Below are 24,341 nucleotides of genomic sequence, written 5' to 3'. Positions count from 1 at the left end.
TGGATTAACTAATTAGTGAAAGTAATTAATCTAGGCTAATGTAATGCTCTCTACTGGCTGCTTTGGAAAGGTGTTAGTGGAGCAGGAGTAGGGCAGTTAGAAGAATGAATCCCTTTTGTTCTCATATCAGACAACTCTTATCTCCGGATAGTAACGAGCTGCAACAAATTACTGCCCATAATCACCTTCTTTTTAGCCAACTTTCATTATTGGCCAACAATATTTTTAATTTTTTTTTATTTTTATTTTACATCAAAATAAAATCAGCTGCTAATCTTGTTATAAAAGAGGAGCGACTTGGTTTGGTGGTAGGCCATATTCTTGTAAATTAGTAACTCTTAACAGGAATTACACTTCATATCTCAGATAATACTAAAGTGTTTTATCCATTACTCATAAAAGCAATCTAATATCATAATCACTAGCGGAATGATCGTATTTTTCGGTTCACTTTATTTAAAAATAAAATAAAATAAACGCTGTGTCATGGACACGGCCGTGTGTTGTACCTGAATACGTTTACGTAACGGGTTATATTTTTTATATAAAATATTTTTATTCATGTATTTAGGATGAAATCAAGGAAACAAATAATTACTGTGTAACAATATAACTTTATTAATTATAGGTCTGTGATACGAATGAATCGGTCATATGGTGTTTTATTATTACCATTCGATTGTTCTTGAGAAGCCCTTTCCAACCGTATACGATCTCTGTATTTGGTTTTGGCTTTTCGACGCGTATAGGCCGACTATATATTTTGATAATATTTCTTTATTCTAACACCTTATTATATTCACTATTTTACACTAATTTTTTATATACAATCGATAGATTGTGACGACAGCTGACGATTAAAACTTAAACGAACATCATTGCTTCTCCGAGTCAAAAGTTATACTAATTGCAAATCTCGATACGCAGCAAAATGATCTCAAAATGGCAGCGCTTCCCCCTCCACCGCGCGCGATGCGACACAGTCCTCGCTTATCGTAATGAATTCTTTGATCCTTTAGCTATCTAGTGGTCTAATTTAATTTTGGATGTAGACGATAGATTCGAAACTATAATGCCAAACTGTATCCCCCGATTTTGTTATCATTAGGTTTTTTGGATTACCTCCATATGATAGCAAATTTAAAGACGTATTCACGTCAAAAAGATCGAAGGGTTTTTGCAGTAGCACAACTTGTTCCTATTTTTGTAATTAAATTAAATCATGATTAAATTTAAAAAAATTAATCGACTAAAATTAGTTGATTGAATTAAATTCCCTTTTAATTTAATTGGAATTTGACCAATTAAAATTTTTAATACTCGTAATAAAAAATTGAAATTAAATAATCAGAATTTTAATTGATTGAATTGAATTCCAAATTTAGTCTTAATCACTCTAGACGATTGAATTATTTAGTTTTATCAAAATTTAGATGATTACATTTTTATAACCACAACTTTGCCAATGGTTGAACCAGGATGGGCCAATGCACCTTGATTCTGTCAAGCTAATGCCTCATCTATATCAATAATATCGTTTTTTTCAAGCTCGGCACCTTCATTCCACTAATTCGTGTGCCATCAATTGTAGAAAGTGCTTGGGAAATCAGGAAAAACTTTTGAAATATCTTCTCTCTTTAACTATTGTTCCCTATCTATTCCCAAAGACCCTTTCCAAAAAATTGTAAGGTTAACTACCTTTGTTGAGGAGAGTGCTTGAGGATTATTGCAATCCGATCTTTGGAATAAGTTCTGATGACTCTCTATTGGCGTATCGCTGTAGCAATTGTTTTGTGGGGGCACCCATGATCCATAGGTAAGATAGACCTATATAGTCTAGTGAGTCGTCAACACGGTTAAATATGTGTGTAAGGTGGACCTACATATGTAAGTCAAACATGATTAAATAAGAATGTAGAATCTGTATTTAGGTTTACAAAAACTGCCGCTAGAGTTCTCCACCGGATGGAGTTTAAAGTAAGCTTACCGACTACGTAATGGCGGCTTTACAATCTACAATGTGCCAATTTCTCTTTTGTCTATTCCATGATTAAACAATAAAAATTCTCAAGTTTTTTGTTTCTGTTAACGATAATTGTGTGAAACATGAACTATTATTCCAAAAGAAATATTATTTATGGTATTTTTAAATGGAATATTTTTTTTTCTTGCTTTATTGGAAAGTTTATCAAATACCTATGGGGGAAATGTTGGGAAAAAAATCTCAAAGCAATTATTTCAAAGAAAAAATTACGTTTAAAGTATTGGCCAATCACAATGCAGTAGGGTTGCAGACAGTGGGCGGGTCATGCCCACCTCCAGTGTAATCACGCCCCGTCCAATGATAACCAGTTATGGCTGATCACAAGCGTATAAACAATCGTGCTTTAATACCTTCCTTTATTTTTCTAAATCTTTTATCATTTTCTCATATATCTTCATCTTTTTTGGTTATTTAAGAAATAATGTTAATCTTACGTAAATATTGAGAAAAATCGCTAACAAATTATTCGAAAAAAAAAACATCATTCTCAATTTTCCAGAAGTTTGTTATTAAGTTAAGATCTTTTTCGAATAGTTTTCGCCATATTCGACAGTTTCACTTTACTTTCTCATGAATCTCGTATGGAAATTCACATGACTTACCATAATTACCATATAATTTACCATAATTAAAGAATATAATTGTAACTTAGAACTGCATAATAAAAAGAAAAAAAGAAATCAAATTTATAATAATGTTGATGCAACACATTCCCTGCGAACCAAACTATTAATTAAGAAAAAATTACAAGCTAAACTGACATTTAAGCTTAAGTGCGCCATTAGATCAGCTTCAAATGAATCAGTTTGGCAAATTCACAGTAAATTACAGGAAAAGCCTGTCTTAAAAATTGCGGTGTGCATGGAGGTTACAGATTTTTTTATTGATGAGTTTCAGCTGTGCTAACAATCTTGAAGAGTTTAGTATTGTGCAAAGGCATCGTAGTACCGTGATTAGCGGGCGAGGAATTATTAATTCTAAGGTCGTAATTTTCTCGGATAGTCAGGCTGCTCTACGAGCAATTAGTTCAACTCAAGGCTGGTTTGGGACTGTCTGGGTGCCCTGAAGGAAATTAGTGACCAAAATAAGGTCTTTCTGGTTTGGGTACCTGGCCATTCAGGACATAAGGGAAACGAAGCGGCAGATTTATTGGCCCGGGAGGGCTCTGCGGGACACTTCGTTGGCCTGGAGCCCTGTTTTGGGGTTTCGAAGTGCGTTAAGACTGCGACCATTAACTTATGGGTGCTGAATAGGTCTCAGAAGTGGTGGCTTGCGAAGGAGTTTATTAAAGGCTATTCGTCAAGGCCGTGGGGCTATAAGGATGATTGTAGGCCTATTAACTGGCCATTGCAGGCTCAGAAAACACATGCATCGCATGGGCCTGACAGATGATAGCCACTGTAGGTTCTGTCAGGAAGAGAAGGAGGAAACGGCACTGCAAGTGTTGTGTCAGTGCGAGGGGCTTGTCCTAGCTAAGGATGTTACATCTCGGGGAGGAAAAACCAAGGCCTGTGAGCTTTACCCAAGAGCCGCTCTCCAGCATCAAGAGTCTGATTAAAAGGACAGGTCTGGAGGGTGAGCTCTAAAGCCGGGGAGCCACAATAGATCCAAAGGGGTCGCAGTGGCGTAGGTCTTGAGGCCGCCCTAGTCTAATCTAATCCGATGTCTTCACCAAGAAAAACTTCATATCAATCTGCAATAAACATTTCATTTTGTTGTTCGGCTTGAAGACAACCACAGATATCAGAAATGTATCTGATTCTAATTAAATTCAAATTTTAAAATTTTCTCCTTTATATAGAAAGTATTTTTATATGCATATGGATTTCATCATTTTTCAAAGACTGATATGCCCTTAGGAATCTCAATAACTGTTCAATAGAATTTAAAAGGGACATTTTTTTTTTATTAGAGAAATATCTCCTGCCTCTGTCCTATCCTCCCAACTAGATATTGCAGCATATAGAATTTGAATTGTAAATTATTATTGACTGGCAGCATGCCACTAAAATAGAGGGCAACTTTTTTAAAGTATTTTTTGTTTTATTCTTGACGTGTCTTTTTTTTAAAAAACCATACATAGTACCCTATTAGAATTGATTTTGATAAAAAAAATAATAAACCTTGTTTACTAGGTTATATTAATGCCCAAAAAGTGTTACATTTTGTAAAATTTTGTGTTCTCATTATACTTTCTACAATTAAAACTAGAAATTTTAATTATTATAAAGTGACGAATAAAAGTAATGCATCAAAATTTTGTTGACGTCGTCCTCCTCTCATTGGTTAAGTTTATGAAATGTAGAAAAACACTTAACTGGGGCCAAGCTCTACCTGGACCTGCCCAAAATATTTCACCAATACGAAAATGTTTCATTAGAACTATTTTTTTAGCAGACAAACTCAGATTTTGTTTTGTACCTAATGTGTAGTTTGTTACGCATTTTTGGAGCGCTGAGCTGCTATAGAAGACTGCATCAGCAAGAATCTCATCACAAAATGAGCAGCTTTTTTTTTTACTTCAAAGTTCGCTTCAATTCTGGACCAACCAGAATCGTGGGGAGATTTTTAAAACTGCACCGCAATAAATCCAACAAGTAAAACCGATGACTTGTATTGTGGCTTTTACGTTCATGACTGTCAAGTAAATAATTTTTTTCTGCAACCATGTAGGAATGTTCTCATTACTCAATTAAAATCAGCTGTGTAATGCCCAACTTTACCTCACTAGTGGGGAAAAATTCCCATTAGTGTCACTTTCCTCACTAGTGAGTGAAAAAACTTTATTGTGCTTCCTTGATATAAGAAGTTTTGTTATTAAATATTTTTTGTAAAACTTTAATAAGCTTATTTAAATTTATTTTGTTTAAATAATTAAAAAACGAATATTAAAAATACAAAATAAAAATTGAAAGGAATATAGAAATAAAAATAATATTTTAATAAATAATTAGATATTTTTAACTATAACAGTTAAAAAGGTTATAGTGTTACCTTATAGAAATTTAAAATGGATTCTAGTGATTCCTGTTTAGTTTTTTTTTAGTTAATAACCCTAATGGTTGCAGAAAAAATATAATTATTTAACTCGAGTGTAAAGTAGTTTCCTCACACTCAGCAATTTGCACTTGCACTCGCCTTGCTTCGCTCGCTCGTGCGTGCAAACCCTGCCTCGTGTGAGGAAAAGTACTACTTTCCACACTTGTTAAATAAATAACTATTTTCTGTCTGTGCGAGTTTGTAAAAATAAATAACTATCAGCTTGGAAAAAAAAATAAAATTGATATGCTGAGAGTGGCAGTAGTTGGATCATTGTCAGATGGTAGCAGCACTAGACACTTTTGTTTTTACTGTCCACCTACTGTTATGAGTCTCTAAATATTTCCTTCTTCTTCTTGTTTCACCACTCTGTCTTTCATACAAAATATGTGAGAAATATTGCACACTGGCTGCTGTAAGTTTACTGTTTCACGTTTTGGCACTCAAGGGTTGGATTTCAACGTGTTCGCCAGCAAATAGTCATGCATTATTTAAAAGAAACCAACCGGTATAGATTTTTTTGTACTCTTAGTTTTACGATTACCTGCTTTTCACCTTGATACTCCACATTCACTTTCTACTCACACTGCTTATCGGCATCATATGCTGTACCACATGTTCAAGAATTTTATATATATTTGGGTTTTTCAATATACTACTGAGGATGATCTATCTACTTCTTTTATATTATGTACTTTATATAAAACTGGCTTCTTTTTGACAATATTCTCCTTTCTCTTGCAAGGCAGGTAGATTATCGCGGATTAAATTCCATATTTTATAATATTTGATTTGGTAAATTAAATTTAATTTATGTAGTAAAAACTATTTACCTCATTGTACGTAAGTTTTACGATGTTTGTTTAATCTTTTTTTATTATTAACTGGTTATATAACTGATGGACGAGCCCAACTATAATATGATGGGTTTTTAATGGCTTCTGGGTCTACTTACTTTGTCGCTGCATTAACCAGTTTAATGAGTACTTAACAAGTAGCTGCAAGTCTCTGTAGCAACGAGTCTAAAGGTGTGAAAAGGCAATGTGTCATAAGAAGTGTACAATGAACAGTTTTCATAAAATATTTACGACGATTCTAAAGGTCAATGAGATTGTTTAAAGTCAAAGAATAGAATATTAAAATAATAGAATAGGAGTTTGCAGTAAAATCAAAATATCAATGTATAAAACTATCTAAACCCAGAGAAGCTTAAAGATCGAAGATAATTTCGACAGACTTTTACTTAGAAAACTCCGGAACTTTTTCAAATGCCTTTTCATTGACCCTGTTGCTAGGGTTCGTCCTTCTTTAGATACCTCTTCTTCTTTTTTTACTGTGCGGTAGACTTACTGGCAGTTGTTGGTTTAGGTTGAAAAACTTTTAAAGTTATTTCTTGCCTCTCGTTCTTTATAGATTTTAAAGTGTTCTGTACCTATATTTAAAATTTCTTTCTTTCATACATTCTGCTCTTTTTTTTAATTAGATGACTTTCTTTTCCATTCACAACATTTGACTGGTAATTGGTATGTTCCTAGGGAATACACTGTTGTTTGGCTTTAATATACAGGGTGTTCATTTTAAGATGGCTCAAATGCATTTCATGCTTAAGCGGTTGATCTGAGCAAAAAATGGTAGAAGAAAAATTTGTTGCCCGTTACCTCTAGTTTCAGAATATGTGACTTGATTTTAGATTCCTGCCCGCATACGCGGCTGACGCGCGACCAAAAGTGAGGGTTCGCAGTTGACCCCCATTTTCATATGCACAGTTTTAAAGAGCATAAAATGTTATGAAAGAAACCGGAAACCGCAATTCGATATCTTCAGTATTAAAGGTGCTAGGCCATTTCAAAATCTGGTATTTACTTATATTTCAATTTTTTAACTTGTTATCAAAGAGGAAGAAGAGCACACGATAGGTCATTTTTATGTATTTTTTCATCCCCTTTCTACTGAAAATATTGCCAAGGCAGTAAAGCTAGTATTTTTCTTAATATCGGGAAATAAGTCAATTTCCGAGTGATTTTCTTAGAAAAATCAAATGTTAAGAGCTTTAGATGTTCTCAAGCATACACAAAATGGCTAAAAATTAATTTTACATCTGTTACAAACAAAAAGATTTAATAATTATTTGGTAATTTTGGGAGAGTTGCGTTTAATTACAAAAAAAAATTGGAAACCTCCTGCCACATATTTAAGTGATCAATATCTTTCATGTAAAGGATCAAACTTATTCCTTAATTTATCAAATAATGCATTTTACTCAACTTGTGAAGCAAGTACTGTGCCTTCAAAGGTGCCTCCTCAGATACAGAGAGCAGTTGATAACCTCCTGGCTAACCTGTCTTGCGAGCCAGAGGTGGCTAGTTATTCCAAACTCACTTAAAATGTTTACACACTGTTTTATTAACGTTATAGACGGTTGCAATATCAAATCAATTCTGCCGACAGAAAAACCTAAGATTCCCAAATGGGGCCTAGGGCAGGCAATGGGTTAAACTGATTTTTATTTCATTTTCTAAGGAACGTCAACATCGTCGCCTAGAGCTTTTTCTGTGCACTGCTTTCCTCCGCACAGGCTTCTCTCGTTACAATTCTCTGTCGACAAACAGAAAGCTGTAACCTAAAAGAAGAAATCTAAGGACTGATAACTAGCATTTATAAAACAGCATAAATAGCATTCATTTTCGAGTAGTAGTTCAATTGCGCTTTGACCTAGTTGGAACTTATAAAAAAAACAAATCGTACGCAATTGCTTCTTCAACATGACGCGAATGGTTCTGAACGAATTGGAAAAAATAAATTTAAGGTAAAACATTAATGGCGCATTCATAAAAAACGGGAAATTAGATATAAGACAGACAAAACTATAAGAAAATATTTCATTCAGAATAACGTAAACCTTCCTTCCAACCTTTACTACTCAGGATGAAAGAATATTGCAACTTTAAGTCATTATTATAGCCAAGCTTTTGACCTAAGGGACTAGGTCATCTTCAGGGTTGTGCCTATTTAAAATATTCTTTCTTCCTTTTGAAATTATGAATCAGTCATCAAAAACTATGAACAATAATCTTAACCTCTTACTCAGGATCTTTTACGATTAAGTCCTCATCAGTACGAATTCCTGTTACATTTATAGAATTATAAAATTATTTTTTAAGATTACACGGTTGAACATAAGTGGTTTTAATAAGGAACTAATTAATTTATTTGCCGAATAGTTTCCATTGTAGTTATTCATGTTTTCAGATGTACCTGTTAAAAACAGGCAGTACCAGATATATTTCACTCAAAATAAACACTCACACAAAATTTATTATAAAATTAAAACTGTAACCTTCATAGAAATATATCAAACTATTTTAAATGCTACACTCACTAGCCTAACCTTCACTAGAAGTAACGCTACCTACCAACTGTGCTGACCCTACGATTCACTTTCTGAGGGGAAACCAGCTGTAACAGTCCTAAGTAAACAAATCATTTGAAACCCTAAAACTTACTAAAATTAGGAAGGAAAACGTTCTAAATTTAACTATGAACCCCTATTTTTTTTTTAAATAATTATTATTGAATAAAATTTGATACTAAGTTACTTAGTAACGGACCATGTGGAAAATTTTGTGCTTTGTAATGAGAAGGGCAAAAATGAATTTAGTTCATTGTTCTTTGTTCAACTACTACTTTGTTTAACCTTTTCTTTACAGCCACAAATTTCTTGAGATTTAGAATAAGTAGGGACAATCCACATCTGTTTAATAGAGTGGATTTTGTTTTTCTAATCAAATTGAACTTTAAATCTCTTAGATTTCCAATTGCTTATAAGTAAACCATCATTATTGGTTTATTACAAAATTCAGCATCTATCTCAAAAGTGTTCTCACATTTAATTCATGATGTACAAAACACTGTACTGATTCTTGTGATATGCCTAATACCTCATGAAACATCTTCAAAAGAAGCATGCTTGTTAAATAAATCCAATTCTTCAGTGCAGTAGACTCCTTTATGAACCTCCGAATCATTGAAAATAAAAACGGAGGAAAATTTTATGCTTGGGCAGGTTAAGACCATTAAAGAACCTTAAACACTTCAAAGATTTTTGTGCTTTCATGGATTTTTTTTATTAAAATATAAACCACCAGACATATCCTCCATACATCTGCTTCTGTACTTAAAAGAGATTTAAACATCCAGTCTCCTTTACTGCTTAGTTGTTCAGATGGGATTTTTTAAACATATTTCAAGTAAGAAAATGAACGTTCATCTGTGTAATTGTTAAATGTTAAAATATGCGAAAGCCATATCTACAATTGGAACTGTCTTCTACAATTATTTTGCCAAGTTTAACATGACTGAATCTAAAGATTAGCTTCTAATTAGAATGGCAAAAGGCGTAACTTTTAATTATTACATTCTGAATTGAATCTCTTTCAACCACCTTTGATACAACAATTGTCATAAAACTATAAGAAAATCAACTCTTTTTTTTTGTACACTTATTATCTCCAATAGTAAGGATTCAAAATTGGCGAGAAATCGATAAAATAAAAACAACTCATCGATTTGCCAACGTTCCAACAAATATATTGTCTTCTTCAATAAAGAACCCGTGGCTATGCGGGTTAGTTGAGTTACAGAAACTAAGACATTATATTTGTCGAAACGTTGTCAAAAAGACGAGTTGTTTTTATTTGACCGATTCCTCGCCAATTTAGAATTCTTACTTGAATAACTTACAGTCACGAAACCAATATATTCATCTCCGATAGCTTAACATTTTAGCCCAATTCAGATATTGTTATAATTTTTGAAATGGTAACAAAATAAAAGGTCTAGAGTTGAATAATTTCAAACTAGACTTTCCTAAAATCATTATACTTTGACTAACCTTTGTTAAAAATAATAGGCTATATTTTCCTTCGATTCTTTGACTCTTGGCGATGGGAATGTTCAGGGCCGGATTTTCCTATAGGCTAACTAAGCTTCTGCCTAGGGCCTCAAGATCAGGAGGGGCCTACATTCATATTGTTAGCAAAATTAAAATTACACTATTCTAAAAACAGTGAACACTAAAACACAGTTTTAGTGATGTATTTTATTATCTCTCATGTAATTTACAAACTTAAAAATGGGAGGTGAAAGGGCCTCATAAGTGGAATAGCCTAGGGCCTCTTTTCATCTAAATCCGGCCCTGGGAATGTTCCTTATAAGAATTCTTTCTACAACATTTTGCAATCAAAACAAACATAAAAATTTATCCACAAATTGTGTAAAATAACTTTACCATTTCATTAGAAAATATTCTCTGCTCATTTATTTAAATTTGTTTTACTCATTATTTCTAATCTTTTTTATTACTATTGGATTTTTAGCACTTACTAACTTATTATTACTCATTATTTCAATCTTTTGTATTACTATTGGATTTTTAGCACTTACTAACTCATTATTTACTCATTATTTCAATCTTTTGTATTACTATTGGATTTTTAGCACTTACTAACTCATTATTTCAATCTTTTGTATTACTATTGGATTTTTAGCGCTTACTAACTCATTATTTCAATCTTTTGTATTACTATTGGATTTTTAGCACTTACTAACTTATTATTACTCATTATTTCAATCTTTTGTATTACTATTGGATTTTTAGCACTTACTAACTCATTATTTCTAATCTTTTGTATTACTATTGGATTTTTAGCACTTAATAACTTATTATTACTCATTATTTACTCATTATTTCAATCTTTTGTATTACTATTGGATTTTTAGCACTTACTAACTCATTATTTCAATCTTTTGTATTACTATTGGATTTTTAGCACTTACTAACTCATTATTTACTCATTATTTCAATCTTTTGTATTACTATTGGATTTTTAGCACTTACTAACTTATTATTACTCATTATTTCAATCTTTTGTATTACTATTGGATTTTTAGCACTTACTAACTCATTATTTCTAATCTTTTGTATTACTATTGGATTTTTAGCACTTAATAACTTATTATTACTCATTATTTACTCATTATTTCAATCTTTTGTATTACTATTGGATTTTTAGCACTTACTAACTCATTATTTCAATCTTTTGTATTACTATTGGATTTTTAGCACTTACTAACTCATTATTTACTCATTATTTCAATCTTTTGTATTACTATTGGATTTTTAGCACTTACTAACTTATTATTACTCATTATTTCAATCTTTTGTATTACTATTGGATTTTTAGCGCTTACTAACTTATTATTACTCATTATTTCAATCTTTTGTATTACTATTGGATTTTTAGCGCTTACTAACTTGCGTTTTCTAACTACGGTTGTTTGCATTTAATCTTATGCGTGCTTACATTGGATAAAATATTAGGATATGTAATAAATTTAATGGCTTACTATATGAATAGAAATAAATATCTATTTATATTAAGCAGAGTGAGTGTATGTTAAAAGCCATTGATGAACAGTTGTGGCTGCAGGAGGCTATGAGATCTGGAAGCAAGGACTCCAAGGTGTGCTGGTTTATACACATAAAAATAAAATAAAATAAAAAAATTGAACTCGCGAGCAGTACAGCCATGCTCTTATTCGCTGGTACCTCTCCAACGCCAACTCATATTCCTTTCTAACCTATTGGAAGATTATGTGACTACGTCCTCTCTACCGGCGCCCCCGCGTGCCTTTCTAACCAATATCAAAAGTGTACCCAGTACTCACTAGCAATACCATTCCATTGCCGTAGTATGGATATTGGTATGGTAAGATTGGGTCGTACATCTTGACAAAATAATCCACTCGCTTCCATAGTACTCAATGCCGCTCTTTTCTACGTTATCCCATCAATATTTAAATTCTCCAATACCTTCTATTATTATTATTATTATTATTATTATTATTATTATTATTATTATTATTATTATTATTATTATTATTATTATTATGTATTATTATTATTTTTTAGTGAAATATAAAAAGAAATATAAGTTTTTATCAGAAAAGTTAAGCAAATTTTTAGATAATCGATTTAGATTATCGATTTAATGTTAAGATTCTAATATTTGAGATTATATTATAAAAGGCATTGTGGTAAACATGATTTAGTTTTAAATAAAACATCAGGCAAGATATTATTTATAAGTCTAGTTTGTTTCCTTTCATATTTCTGGATTAGTTGTTACGCCCAAGTTGTTCAACTGGATGGTTGATCAGGAGCTGGCAGTTAGATGATGATAGTCTCTAGTTATTTTTGCAATATCATGAAACGATGGGTAATGTGTTTCCATTAAATATTATGAGTCTAAAGGTAAAAAAAAAAAGAAAGTAAAGTAACGCTTATTTTTTTCCAGAAGGGTTTTACGTCTAACTACCAGATTAAGGGTGGCGGACGGTGGTGACTAGCAAAAACATACTTTACTATAAATTCATTTTATTAATCATTAAATAAAATCCATGGGCTAGACACCGGGAATCGAACCTACTAACCAACAATATACATCTTAGCTTTGTGGTCCTCGCCTCTAAGAGCTCGGCGACCGCGTCGTCTAGATTCTAAAAAATTTTTTGTTTGACGCAACAAATATAAAATTGGGGTTAATTTTACGTTTTGTCTCTAAATATTTGACTACGTTTTCCCAGTTTTCGATGATCATCCACAGTTAGTTAACAGACTTAGTTAATAGTCTTAATGACACAAAAAAAATTGCGTTTAAAAAAGATTTATTTACACAACTGGTTAAATAAGAATAGTTGTAACTGATTACCAATACATTTTTAAGGAGTTAAATGTAAAAAGAAATATTTTTAATGTATTGAATCAACATATGATTCCTTAAAATGAACTCATATTAAAATGAATCATTTACTACTTTAAACAGACAGAAACAATACTACTCAGTTTACCTCAAATTTAATTCTTGTTGCAGCAATAAGATCCTCTAATGCATTATGGTTGATATGATTTATTGTTTCAGGTGTTTTGGGACTTAGTTGGGAATCATGGTGGACATATGATGGAATTTCAGGTAAGAAATTATGACTATATATGTTTATTTAATTTCTATGTACATCGTCTTGACTAAATGATTTTTTTTGTTTGCATCATTTACATCGTCTAAAAATTAAACTAATATTTCAAACTATTGTAGATAAATTTTATACTGAAATTTAACAAAATTTTCACTTTACAGAATGTTTTGAAGCAAGTTCTTCATATCCATAATCTTTAAATTGATTTATCGTCTTTTTCTTGCTGTACTCTTCCAACATTTTTGCATTTATAGAGTTGTTTAAAACGGATTAAACTCAAACGACCTTAAAACATAATGTTCAGAAATCTAATCCATATACTAATCCTCATTGGTTTCATCCCTCTTCATTTTGATCCCAAAATTTTATTTACTTACAGGAGTACTGCAGCTTGCAGTAATTGTTAATATTTATAAATGAGGCAAATCTCCCTACCTTGAATGTAGTGGCAACCTGGGTTTCTATTTTGCCAGTTTTTGACTATCAAGGAACTCTATACACGAAAGTTTTAAGACTTAACTCAACTAATTTGGGTGGAAAACTAAGACACAAGATCAGACCATTAGCACAATAAGGCTCTGGGTTGCAGGAACTGAAGAATCAGACTTGCCTTGGAAGCCAATTATAATCCTATGAACCCAAACTCTTCTCTTGAAAACTCATTCCTGATAATCCTCCGCGACTTCTAAAACGACGTTAGCTTGTGTTCTTCTCTCCTAGATAATTCTAAACATTAAAATTTCCAACACCAGCTCATTTCTCTTTTCCTGGGTACTTAGGGTGGCGTTCTGTATCGGCTACGCCGTGTAGTTTGTAACTCGTAATTCTTTTACACTGAGCAATTTGTCTGATGTATGTTACATATATTTTATATTCGAGGTGTGGCTATTAAATAACGAGACTATAGCTATAAAACATTTTATTTTAAATTTAAACATATTTAGTTATTATCACCTTCAATATACACCCCTCCCCTATCCCTACAACGCTCCATGCGAATTCACCATTGTTCGAAACAGTGCTGGAAGTCTTTTTTCTCTGAGCTCCTGCATGACGCGTGCCGCTTTTTCTTTCACAGCTTCAACGGACTGAAATCGTGTTCCTTTTAATGCAGATTTGACTTTGGGGAACAGATAAAAGTCACATGGGGCCAGGTCAGGCGAATAAGGCGAATGGCCTAAAACTGGGATGTTGTACTTGGCTAGAAACGGTCTTGTCAGACAATGCAGTGTGAGCCGGTGTGTTGTCTTGATGGAGAACCCCGTGACTTGTTCTTCCACAAATCGGGTCGTTTTTTCCTTACACATTCACGGAGTTGAGCAAGAACCTCTCGGTAGTAATGTTGATTAATTATAATCGATATTTTCATCCGTTTTGGACGTGGAAGGGCGACCTGGGTGGTCATCATCTCCGACGTCTTCTCGGCTATCTTGGAAACTCTTGAACCACTCAAAAACTAGCGCACGTGATAAAAATTCATTGCAATAAACTTCTTTTAATAAAAGATAAGTTTCAGTAGCGGTTTTACCTAGTTTCATGTGAAATTTCACGACAATTCGTTGCTCTACTACACGTGTAGTATCATGTTTTCGGCAAAACGAAACTAACCCCTCTTTCACAAACGACGGTTCCGGTCAGACTGATTTCTCTACAAACACGTGAGACGCTGCAATCGAAAGAGAAGGCTATATACGTTGCACAGCTATCGGTCGTTAGGATTTGGCGCATGCATAGTTCTTCTGTAGCAGCATCAATCTCGTTATTTAATAGCCACACCTCGTAGTTAGCAATATAATTAAAATGAATAAATACGGAATGACAAATTTGTATTGCTTCTGTATTTTTAATGATGAACCGTAATGATTATGATTGTAGTTATGTAACAGTAATTACTGCCACGAGCTAGTTGCCACGTGCGAAAGTACACTTAGAGCAATATCGAGCGAATTTCCCTGAGTGGAGTGTGAAATTTAATACAATTAGTTAAATGGAAAGCTAAACGATGGTCTGGCCGAAAGGAAACAGTTTGGAAGAGAGCATTAAGAACGCGTCGTCAGGTGAAGTGGCAGCGCGTGTGACGCCGACCAAAACGTTCAAGTGTATCAATTATAAAGCTTACTTTATTGTGTGCGGTTTTGAAAAGGACGCTAATAGCTTAGTCTGGATCTAGTCCAAGATACTCAGCCCACTGTTCCACTGGCACAGCCAACCTCCAGGGAGGTTATCTCCACTGTTTACCTTCTTCCTCTTTCACAGATTCACTAAACGTCTTCTCACTTCATCACACTTCAACGTGCCCACAAAAAAAAAAAAAAAAAAAAAATGAAAGTAAACCTATTCTAAGGATTCTATTTCAATTCAAAATTCTTGGCATTTTTCACATTACAAACCAAAAATATTGTAGTTAGTTTACTTAAGCAATAAACTTGCTCTACCTGCGCCTGGAGCTTTCACGGTGGCATTAAATTTTCATAAATTGTTTATAACCTCCTTCTTATTTGTAACCGGGTTCATTATTTCATGATCATGGTTAACCCAGTTGCAAGATTAGTATATATTTTTTATTTAGCATTATTTTAATATGTATATTTGTATATAAGTATAAAAAAAATTATAAAAGTTATTATTTTCAAACTTATATAACTTTATTGTGAAATAAATGCTTATTTTATTTATTTATTTATTATGTCAAATGAAGGTTAGACTCAGGAGAATTGGTAACAAGTCAAATAAATCAGAACGCTGATGGATATTAAACCTCAATTTCGTCAAATTATGAGGGACGATTACTTAAACCTTAAGTTTGACGATTTGAAGTGGTTGGTTAGCCTTAGAGGGGAATTATTGGCGTTGAACAAGATCCCTTGGCTTATGAAGGATCCAGAGACTGGAGATTTGTCCTTTGTGCTCACAGGATCCTGAGGATCTTTTTCATTTTCTTATTACTTGTCCTACATTATCCAATTTCCGTACAGAATATTTTGGTTCTAAGATATCACCACACCAAATTGCGAATCTTCTCTGTTCGGTAAACTGTCGAAAAGTTATTTATTTTGCTAAAAAAAACGTGGAGGCGCATTTATTGAGCTTCAAGATCATATGGATTGTTTTGGTTTTTAATAAAACCCTACCCCGAACAGAGGGGTGTAATTGCAGAAAACTGGGATTTTGCGAACTGATTTTTCATTACTAATTTACTCAAATCTCAATTTTTGGAGAAGGAACAAAAAGAAAAGTAACCATTTTAGTTTTTCACAATCATTATTTAATAAAACGGACGTGAAAAATAAAGTGGCAATAAAACGCAGTAGTTGACTGCAATTGTTTGTGCAATATATTTTAATGACATAATGGAGTGAAGGTGAATAATAGGAAGGAACCAAATAGCAAATTGCGGGTAAAATTCCAATGACGTCTAGTCTTGTTGCAGACAGCTTTGTTACCTATAAGTGCTTGGCCCAGGACTGGTCATGAGTTCTTTGTATTTAGGATTTACATCTTATTTTAGAAGAAGAAGAAGAAACAAGAACCTTGAATGATAAAACAGTATCAATTGCTGGCAACTTGTGTGAAATAATAGATTGGCATTGTTAGGAAGAAATTATTTTATGCATAAAAATGTAGAAATTAGAAATGACTTGCCCCCCCGTCAAAATGAAAATGACAGGTTAGCCAACCTATAATGTAGCAATGTATTTTGTGTCTTTTGTACGTTAACTAAAATGCTGTTTTACACAACCACCTTGAATTGGTGTAGGTTAGTTTCGGTTTGGTACATATCGTTGATTGTGTCTCTCCCAGTCGGACCAACCTCGGTCACATAATTTTACAGTCCAATTGACTTTACAAATGGACAAACCTCCCATTTTACCATCTCTGCATGGCCCCATGATGGATAGAGTCCTCTTTTTTTTCCTTTTTCCTTTTTTTTCCAACCATCAGTTCGTTCTTCTTGCTAAAATGAAGCTGGACGGGCCTCTGTACTTTTAACGCTTTTATTGGACACAAAGTCGAACGCGTTGAGAATTTTTTAAACTCCCACAGTTTGTATATATATTTCTATAGCTACTGTTCGCTATTCCGGACCAGTGCCACTATAATTGTGGTATTCTACTTTCCAGCGCCCTCTCACAATTACACTTGTATTGTCACCTACTTGAAATTCTTTTCCCTCTTACAAACTACTTCCTATATTGAGACTACGTTGATTTTTTCCCCGCACTTTTATAACTTTTGTTTAAATATATATAATAATAATCTAAGCTTTTGGATTAATTTGGATTTTATTCTGCTCTTTCCTTTCACTCCTCTGTTAATCTAGATCAATTGTCTGGATTCTGTATATCTCTAGATTTTATTGGGGACCTTTTTTGCTCGGTCTTTTCTGATAAAGCTGTGTGTCCGGTTTACAAATAATTATTTAAATAAAATTTATACATTTGAAATATCCATGTAATGAAGAGCTATTTCTGGTTTAGAACATTTCTTTAAATTTGTTCATGTAGCTAAACTATTTCAATTTCCTTAATTTAGGATTAAGTATAGGCTTAATATCAAAAATTTATTATCACCTCTTTCTCAACATTGCTTGAGAGAATTTACCAGGTAAAATTTTCAAATTAAAAATTATAGACACTACCGCTATCTCTCTCGAGCGAAAGCTGTATTGCCCGAGTGTTTTGCTTGAAGTCGCTCAGGCGTTCGACAGGGTGTGGCACGAGGGACTACTGTTTAAGCTGAGGGAGATTCTTCCTCATACATACTACCTCATCCTCAAATCCTACCTAAAAGATCGATATACTTCAGAGTCAACTGTGGAGCAGCAGACTCTGATATCCATCTAGCCAGAGCTGGTGTTCCTCAGGGCAGTGTCCTAGGCCCTCTTCTTTACTCCTTATATACAGCAGTCATACCTCAACATCCAAATACCATCCTCTCAACCTTTGCTGACGATACTGCAATCTTATCTCCTCATTCCGATCCTTTTATCGCTACACGAGCTCTAAACACACATCAACCACTTACAGGACTGGCTCTTCAAATGGAGAATCAAAACTAACGTTACGAAATCAAAATTTATAGTATTTACTCTAAGACGGAAAATCCTACCTCCCATCATCTTGAGCCAAACTCCTATACCAACTGTGGACAAAGTACGCTACCTTGGACTGCACCTAGACAAACGGTTGACATGGAATCCCCATACTAGACTGAAAAGACAAGAAACTAACCAACGCTACAAAACTTCTCGCCAGATTTCTTGACAAACGATCTAAACTCAACCTACATAACAAAAGACTCTTATATCTACTGTTAATGCGACCTATTTGGTCCGACGGCATCGATGTATGGGGATCGACTAAGCGTTCCAAGTCTTTACACTTCCAGATATTACAGTCAAAAATACTTCGAAAACTTCTCAACGCTCCGTTCTATGTATCTAACCTCACTATCCATAATGACCTCAAAATCTCTTTCATTACAAGTTCTTGCTAACACTCTTTTCTCAAATTTCATTCCTCTACAGCAGCTCATCCTAAACCCTCTCTTGGAACACCTATCTTCCTCCACATTATCAGAGTAATCCTCTAAGGAGATTGAAGAGAAGATGGCCTCGTGATCTACTCTTATCGTGAGAGCATAGCACGTTAGTGGAGTGACAACAGTGGGTGCCTTCTCCACTCGTGATTTTCACGTATTTTTATATCAGGTACCACATTTGCTTGTTGCAAGCTTTTTAAAAAAAGAAGTTATAAATCATCTAATTAAATATTACTACTGTACAATAGTAAAATTAAACAAAGTTTAGGAATCTTTTCAAAAGAATTATCACTTTCGGAAGACGGATTTTGGCATTAACTTAATTAGATTGCATGACTTGCAGTCTACAATTTCAGTTTACTTCTTGTCTCACTAACGAAACATTTAGAATATTTCAATCCAAGGTAATTCGATTTGTTGACAAGTTGTAAAGAATATAGTTCTCATAAACGAGTAAACATACTGCTTTTCGTGGTGTAGAAACTGGGTATTCTTTATTTAATTTTATTGAATTTATAAACGCCAATACTACTGAGACTGGTTTTGAATTTGTAGAATTGGTGAATGGTGTTTGCTGGAAAATGTTATCTACAGTAAACATTGATAATAAAGAGAATCAATTGTACATTCATTTTATATTTCATTTTAAAGCATTTCCAATCTCACCTAAATATCAATTGAAATAAATTATCGCAAAATGGGAAATAAATTTAAAGTGTAGACAATATCTTTGGGAAAAATAATTCACAGAATTGGTACATTTCTCTACTCGCGAGTACGAACATTGCGGCAGTTGGTAGCAGTGCTAAATGGAAGGTTCCCTGATATCGATACTTGGGCTAGGTTAGGCTGTGTTCACCGGTGGCATAAAACACTCGTGTACAGTTTTACTGAGCGAGGTAGAGGAGGTGGAGGTAAAAAAAACTGTTTTCATGTTTCCACAAATGAAACATCAATCAAGATATTTATCTCGTATTTTAATTGGTCCCACACGATGTACGAGACGACTACTTCACCATTGAATATATATAAGCACTTAATTAGGTATTATGTTTTTAATTAGGTACTAAAATTGTCTGGTAGGACAGTTTTTTAAGGGTTGATAGACAAAAACTGCACGAAAAAGCGTTGAAAAAAACCCATCTTTGCCAATTCTTTTCTTTTTTTCTATAAAAGATAAAATTGATAAAATAATGGGCAAATCCTCGTTTACAAAAGTGATTTTCTTTTTGCCATAACGAAGATTTAATAGATTTGGAGGAAAAAGTGGCCAATAAATGGCATTCAAAATTGTTGTTCTTGGTGTTCTTGAATTTTCACGAATGGAGGTGTTTAAATTTGATTTAAAATTTCATTTAGATTTGCATTTGAGAGGGTTGCTCATCATTAGGTGGGGAGTTCGCTTAACGCAAGTAAGATCTGCTCAAATACTATTATTACTAATAATTTTGTAAATTTTAGCCTAAGTTTTGCAGGAAGAAGTGGTTAGATCAGAGGTTCCCCAATCTTTTTCGGTTTGTGGTTCCCTAAATAATCGGATTTTTCTCCGCGGCGCCTTTAATACATAAGATTTTTTTCTAAAGGGAGTAGCAGAATAAGAGGGGTCTGGCGGCCCCCACCGGTTTTGAAACAATCGACCCAAAAACTTTTGAGGAGACCGAAAAAATTTTTTTTGAAATTTTTTCCGACCCTCTCCAACCCCACAAAAACCCGTAAACGAGAAAAATGTGTTTTTTTGATATTTTAATTTTTTTCGAGCGTTCTAATCCTTTTAAAGCGGTTCCAACGCAACTAAAAATTTATTTTGGATGTGTAGATGTTCCCTGAATTTTTTCGGTTTTTACTGTACAGTTAAATGAAGTGAAACATAGCTTTGAATCCAAAAAAAATCGTTAAAAATCGGGATTTTTTAAAACAAGTCTTCGGCATTTTGGGCTGACTCGATGGAAAATGACGGCCTAACTATGGTTGAAAGATACACTCTTACTCTACAAAATGGCGCAATTGAAACTCAATTTGGTTGCTTGTTGTCTGCGATAACTCAATTTGAGTAAAACGCGAATTTAAAAGGTATGCGATTTTGGCCTATAAAATAAGTCACAATTTAATTAAACAAAAAAAGCACCAAAAATAATGTTCGTATAAAGGTATTCTAAATCGCTGATCAAGAATTTGATGTCAAAACCATGTTTCGACAATTGACAGCTGTTAAAAATGCTGTCAACAAAAAACGAAGAATTCATTTTTTTTCAATTTTTTTTAAATGCACGGATAATTGTTTTTATTTTCAATTCATTGAGGTAATTATAATCTTGAATTTAATGATAAAAGTATATAAAGTAAAAGTATTAAAGTAATTGTTATTCTATGTAGTAGTCAAACGTTTGTGATAATAGGTAATAATTATCTGGCTTTATCGCAAATAATATAGTTTTCTTCAATTACATTCTCAATCTAGGTATTTATCCCACAATGTTGTATATATGTAATATAAAGTAAATAAGATATGCATATTTTTAGGACAGCTAATTATTCCAATATTTTACTATAAGTAAAATTAAGGGGACTAAATTAAATTACAATTGAGAAATCAATAATTGTTGTTGAATAATCTACTTGTGGCTTGTTGATGGTAGATTCGAATCCGAGGAATTGGATTTGAAAACTTCCAAATGATGAAAGGTGCATAAAATGCGACCTACTGTTGCGATACGGCACCGGGCAAAAAAAAGTCATTACTTCAGAAGAAGAAGCCAACTTGTTTTCGGTTGAACTGGACAAAGAAGTGGATGTAGGAAACGTTCTGTGCGGAAAATGTCGTCGTTCAACTCGTCTAGTCAGTGCGGATCCGAATTTACCATCAACAAGCCACAGTCATCATGAAACTTTTCCGCAAGATCGTGATCGTGTGGAACGACAATTATCAGAACTCTCAAACTTGTCAGCATCAGGATCTTCAAACCATTGACATCAGACGATGTATCAGACTTTCCCGAAATGACAGAAAAAGATTTGAAGATCCTTTTTACAGGTTCATCATTCATTCATCATTTGGAAGTTTTCGTTTTTTTGGTGGCATCTCAGTTTTAGCGAAAAAAATTTCAAAAAATTAACATCTTCGACAAAATCAAACTAAAAAAATGTGATATGACGTTTTATCAACATATACTTTTATCATTAAATTCAAGATTATAATTACCTCAATGAATTGAAAATAAAAACAATTATCCGTGCATTTAAAAAAAATTGAAAAAAAATGAATTCTTCGTTTTTTGTTGACAGCATTTTTAACAGCTGTCAATTGTCGAAACATGGTTTTGACATCAAATTCTTGATCAGCGATTTAGAATACCTTTATACGAACATTATTTTTGGTGCTTTTTTTGTTTAATTAAATTGTGACTTATTTTATAGGCCAAAATCGCATACCTTTTAAATTCGCGTTTTACTCAAATTGAGTTATCGCAGACAACAAGCAACCAAATTGAGTTTCAATTGCGCCATTTTGTAGAGTAAGAGTGTATCTTTCAACCATAGTTAGGCCGTCATTTTCCATCGAGTCAGCCCAAAATGCCGAAGACTTGTTTTTATAAAATCCCGATTTTTAACGATTTTTTTGGATTCTAAGCTATGTTTCACTTCATTTAACTGTACAGTAAAAACCGAAAAAATTCAGGGAACATCTACACATCCAAAATAAATTTTTAGTTGCGTTGGAACCGCTTTAAAAGGATTAGAACGCTCGAAAAAAATTAAAATATCAAAAAAACACATTTTTCTCGTTTACGGGTTTTTGTGGGGTTGGAGAGGGTCGGAAAAAATTTCAAAAAATTTTTTTTCGGTCTCCTCCAAAGTTTTTGGGTCGATTGTTTCAAAACCGGTGAGGGCCGCCAGACCCCTCTTATTCCGCTATCCCTTTTTTGTCTTTCTTGAAAAATTGGAAAACTTTCCCTTTTCAAAAGAGATTACCCATTTAACAGAGAAAAATTAAAAACAGATACTTACTATTTTCCTTGGGATAATATAAAATATCTAATTTCAACTGTTTCGGTAATATCCATATCGAGACGGGACAACCACCATGTGGTTAGTTTAGTTGGAAAATAATTTTTTTTTTCACTTTATTTTTATATTTACAACTGCAACAATTGTTGCACCAAGTAAATCTGATCTTATTGGTTCAGTTCTCTTGAAAAGTCATGGTTGGAGCAATCACCCACTGGCGAAACTCCTTCACAATGATTTAATCACAACAGATCTCTAGGCCATTTTCGCTTCAGTCGACGAGGAGGATTGTCTGGAAGGTTTAGAGAGGAGAGTTGTTGGACAAGAGGATTAGGATGGAGAGCTAGGAGGCTGTGAAATTTACGGTAGCGAGACTTTATTAGGTCAGTGACGAAAGGGATGTGAAGGTCGGTGTGTATTGTAAGGTTAGAAATGTAGTAAGGAGCATTCAGGATTTTCCGTAGGATTTTTGACTGTAGTGTCTGCAGGCGTTTGGAGTTAGAAGGTTTGGTTGAGCCCCACACTTCAGCTCCGTATGTCCATATGGGTCTTAACAGTGTTTTGTAAATTGTCAAGTTTGTGGTTCAAGTCGAGTTTGGATCTGCGGTCAAGTAGTCTAGTAAGTAGCTTGTAGCGTCTGTTCACGTCTTGTCGTTTCAGTCGAGTATGTGGGTTCCAGGTGAGTCTCTTGTCAATGTACAGTCCTAAGTATCGTACTAGGTCAGCTGGAGGAAAATAAATTAAACACGAATTTTAAAGTCACAAACAATTTATTGAACGTCCATTGATGATTAACATTATTAAAATTATTAATGGAATGGATGGGCTTGATGTTCACTACACAGCTTCTCAAATCTCGGAATCAAATTGGATATGGCTACCCTCATTTCTTGTTCGCCGTTAATTTTCGAGCGATGTTTACTTTGTATTACCGCGACCTCCGAAAACCCAGCTTCGCACCAATAGGATGTTGCAAATGGAATTAATATTCGTAGAGCTTTACCACTAAGCAGTGGATATTCCTTTTCTACTGATATCCAAAAATCAGAAAGTTCCATGCTACCAAATTGCCGAATTGTTTAATTGAATATTTCGCGGCGCGGTGACGGCACCGCGGCGCTCCGGGGAGCCGTGGCGCACATTTTGGGAATCACTGAGTTAGAGCTTTCCTACATGACATTAAAGTGCCATCCTGCACATTTATAATTCAGCTCGTAATTTCAGCTATTAAAAAATGGCCGAAAAAGCGTGTGTGTTAAATTCAAATTTTATAAAATTTAAGTAATTTTAAATTTTCATTAATTAAAACTGTCCGGTAGGACAGTTGTTTAAGGGTTCTCGTCTTTCGAAGACACGTCTTAGAAGTATTCGAGAGCACCAATATCACACATTTAATTACCAAGTAAATTATTCAACAACAATTATTGCTCTCTCTATTGTAATTTACTGTAGACCCTTTAATACTGCAGTAAAATACTTTCAATAATTTATTGGCTGTCCTAAAAATATGCATATCTTTATGTACACATATATACAACAATATGGGAAGAACAACTAGATACAGAATGTAGTAGACAAAAACTTTAAGGTAAGAGGGGGGAAGATGCCACACTTAACACTATTTCCGTTTTGTAGGAAACTGGGTTATCGAAAAACAACACAAAATGTATCAACGTCC

At 33.6% G+C, this 24,341-nt stretch overlaps 1 protein-coding gene across 11 annotated transcripts in view; it reads left to right on the top strand.

Moving 5' to 3' along the window:
* CARPB (Carbonic anhydrase-related protein B) overlaps positions 1 to 24,341 on the top strand; it is a 458,344-nt gene that overhangs the window by 206,791 nt on the left and 227,212 nt on the right. For all 11 annotated transcript variants that reach the window (XR_012462470.1, XM_074141636.1, XM_074141631.1 and 8 more), the window contains one exon: positions 13,063 to 13,113. Coding sequence is in view for 10 of the 11 variants with exons in the window: in XM_074141636.1 (XP_073997737.1) it covers positions 13,063 to 13,113 (51 nt within the window). In the remaining variant the exon portion in view is untranslated. The remainder of the gene's footprint in view (positions 1 to 13,062; positions 13,114 to 24,341) is intronic.

Source organism: Rhodnius prolixus, unplaced genomic scaffold, assembly GCF_049639745.1.
Source record: "Rhodnius prolixus isolate KJV_2025 unplaced genomic scaffold, Rpr scaffold_6, whole genome shotgun sequence".
NCBI lineage: Eukaryota > Metazoa > Arthropoda > Insecta > Hemiptera > Reduviidae > Rhodnius > Rhodnius prolixus.
The sequence above is the reverse complement of the archived record's forward strand: the minus strand, read 5'-3'. Positions and strand labels throughout refer to the sequence as shown.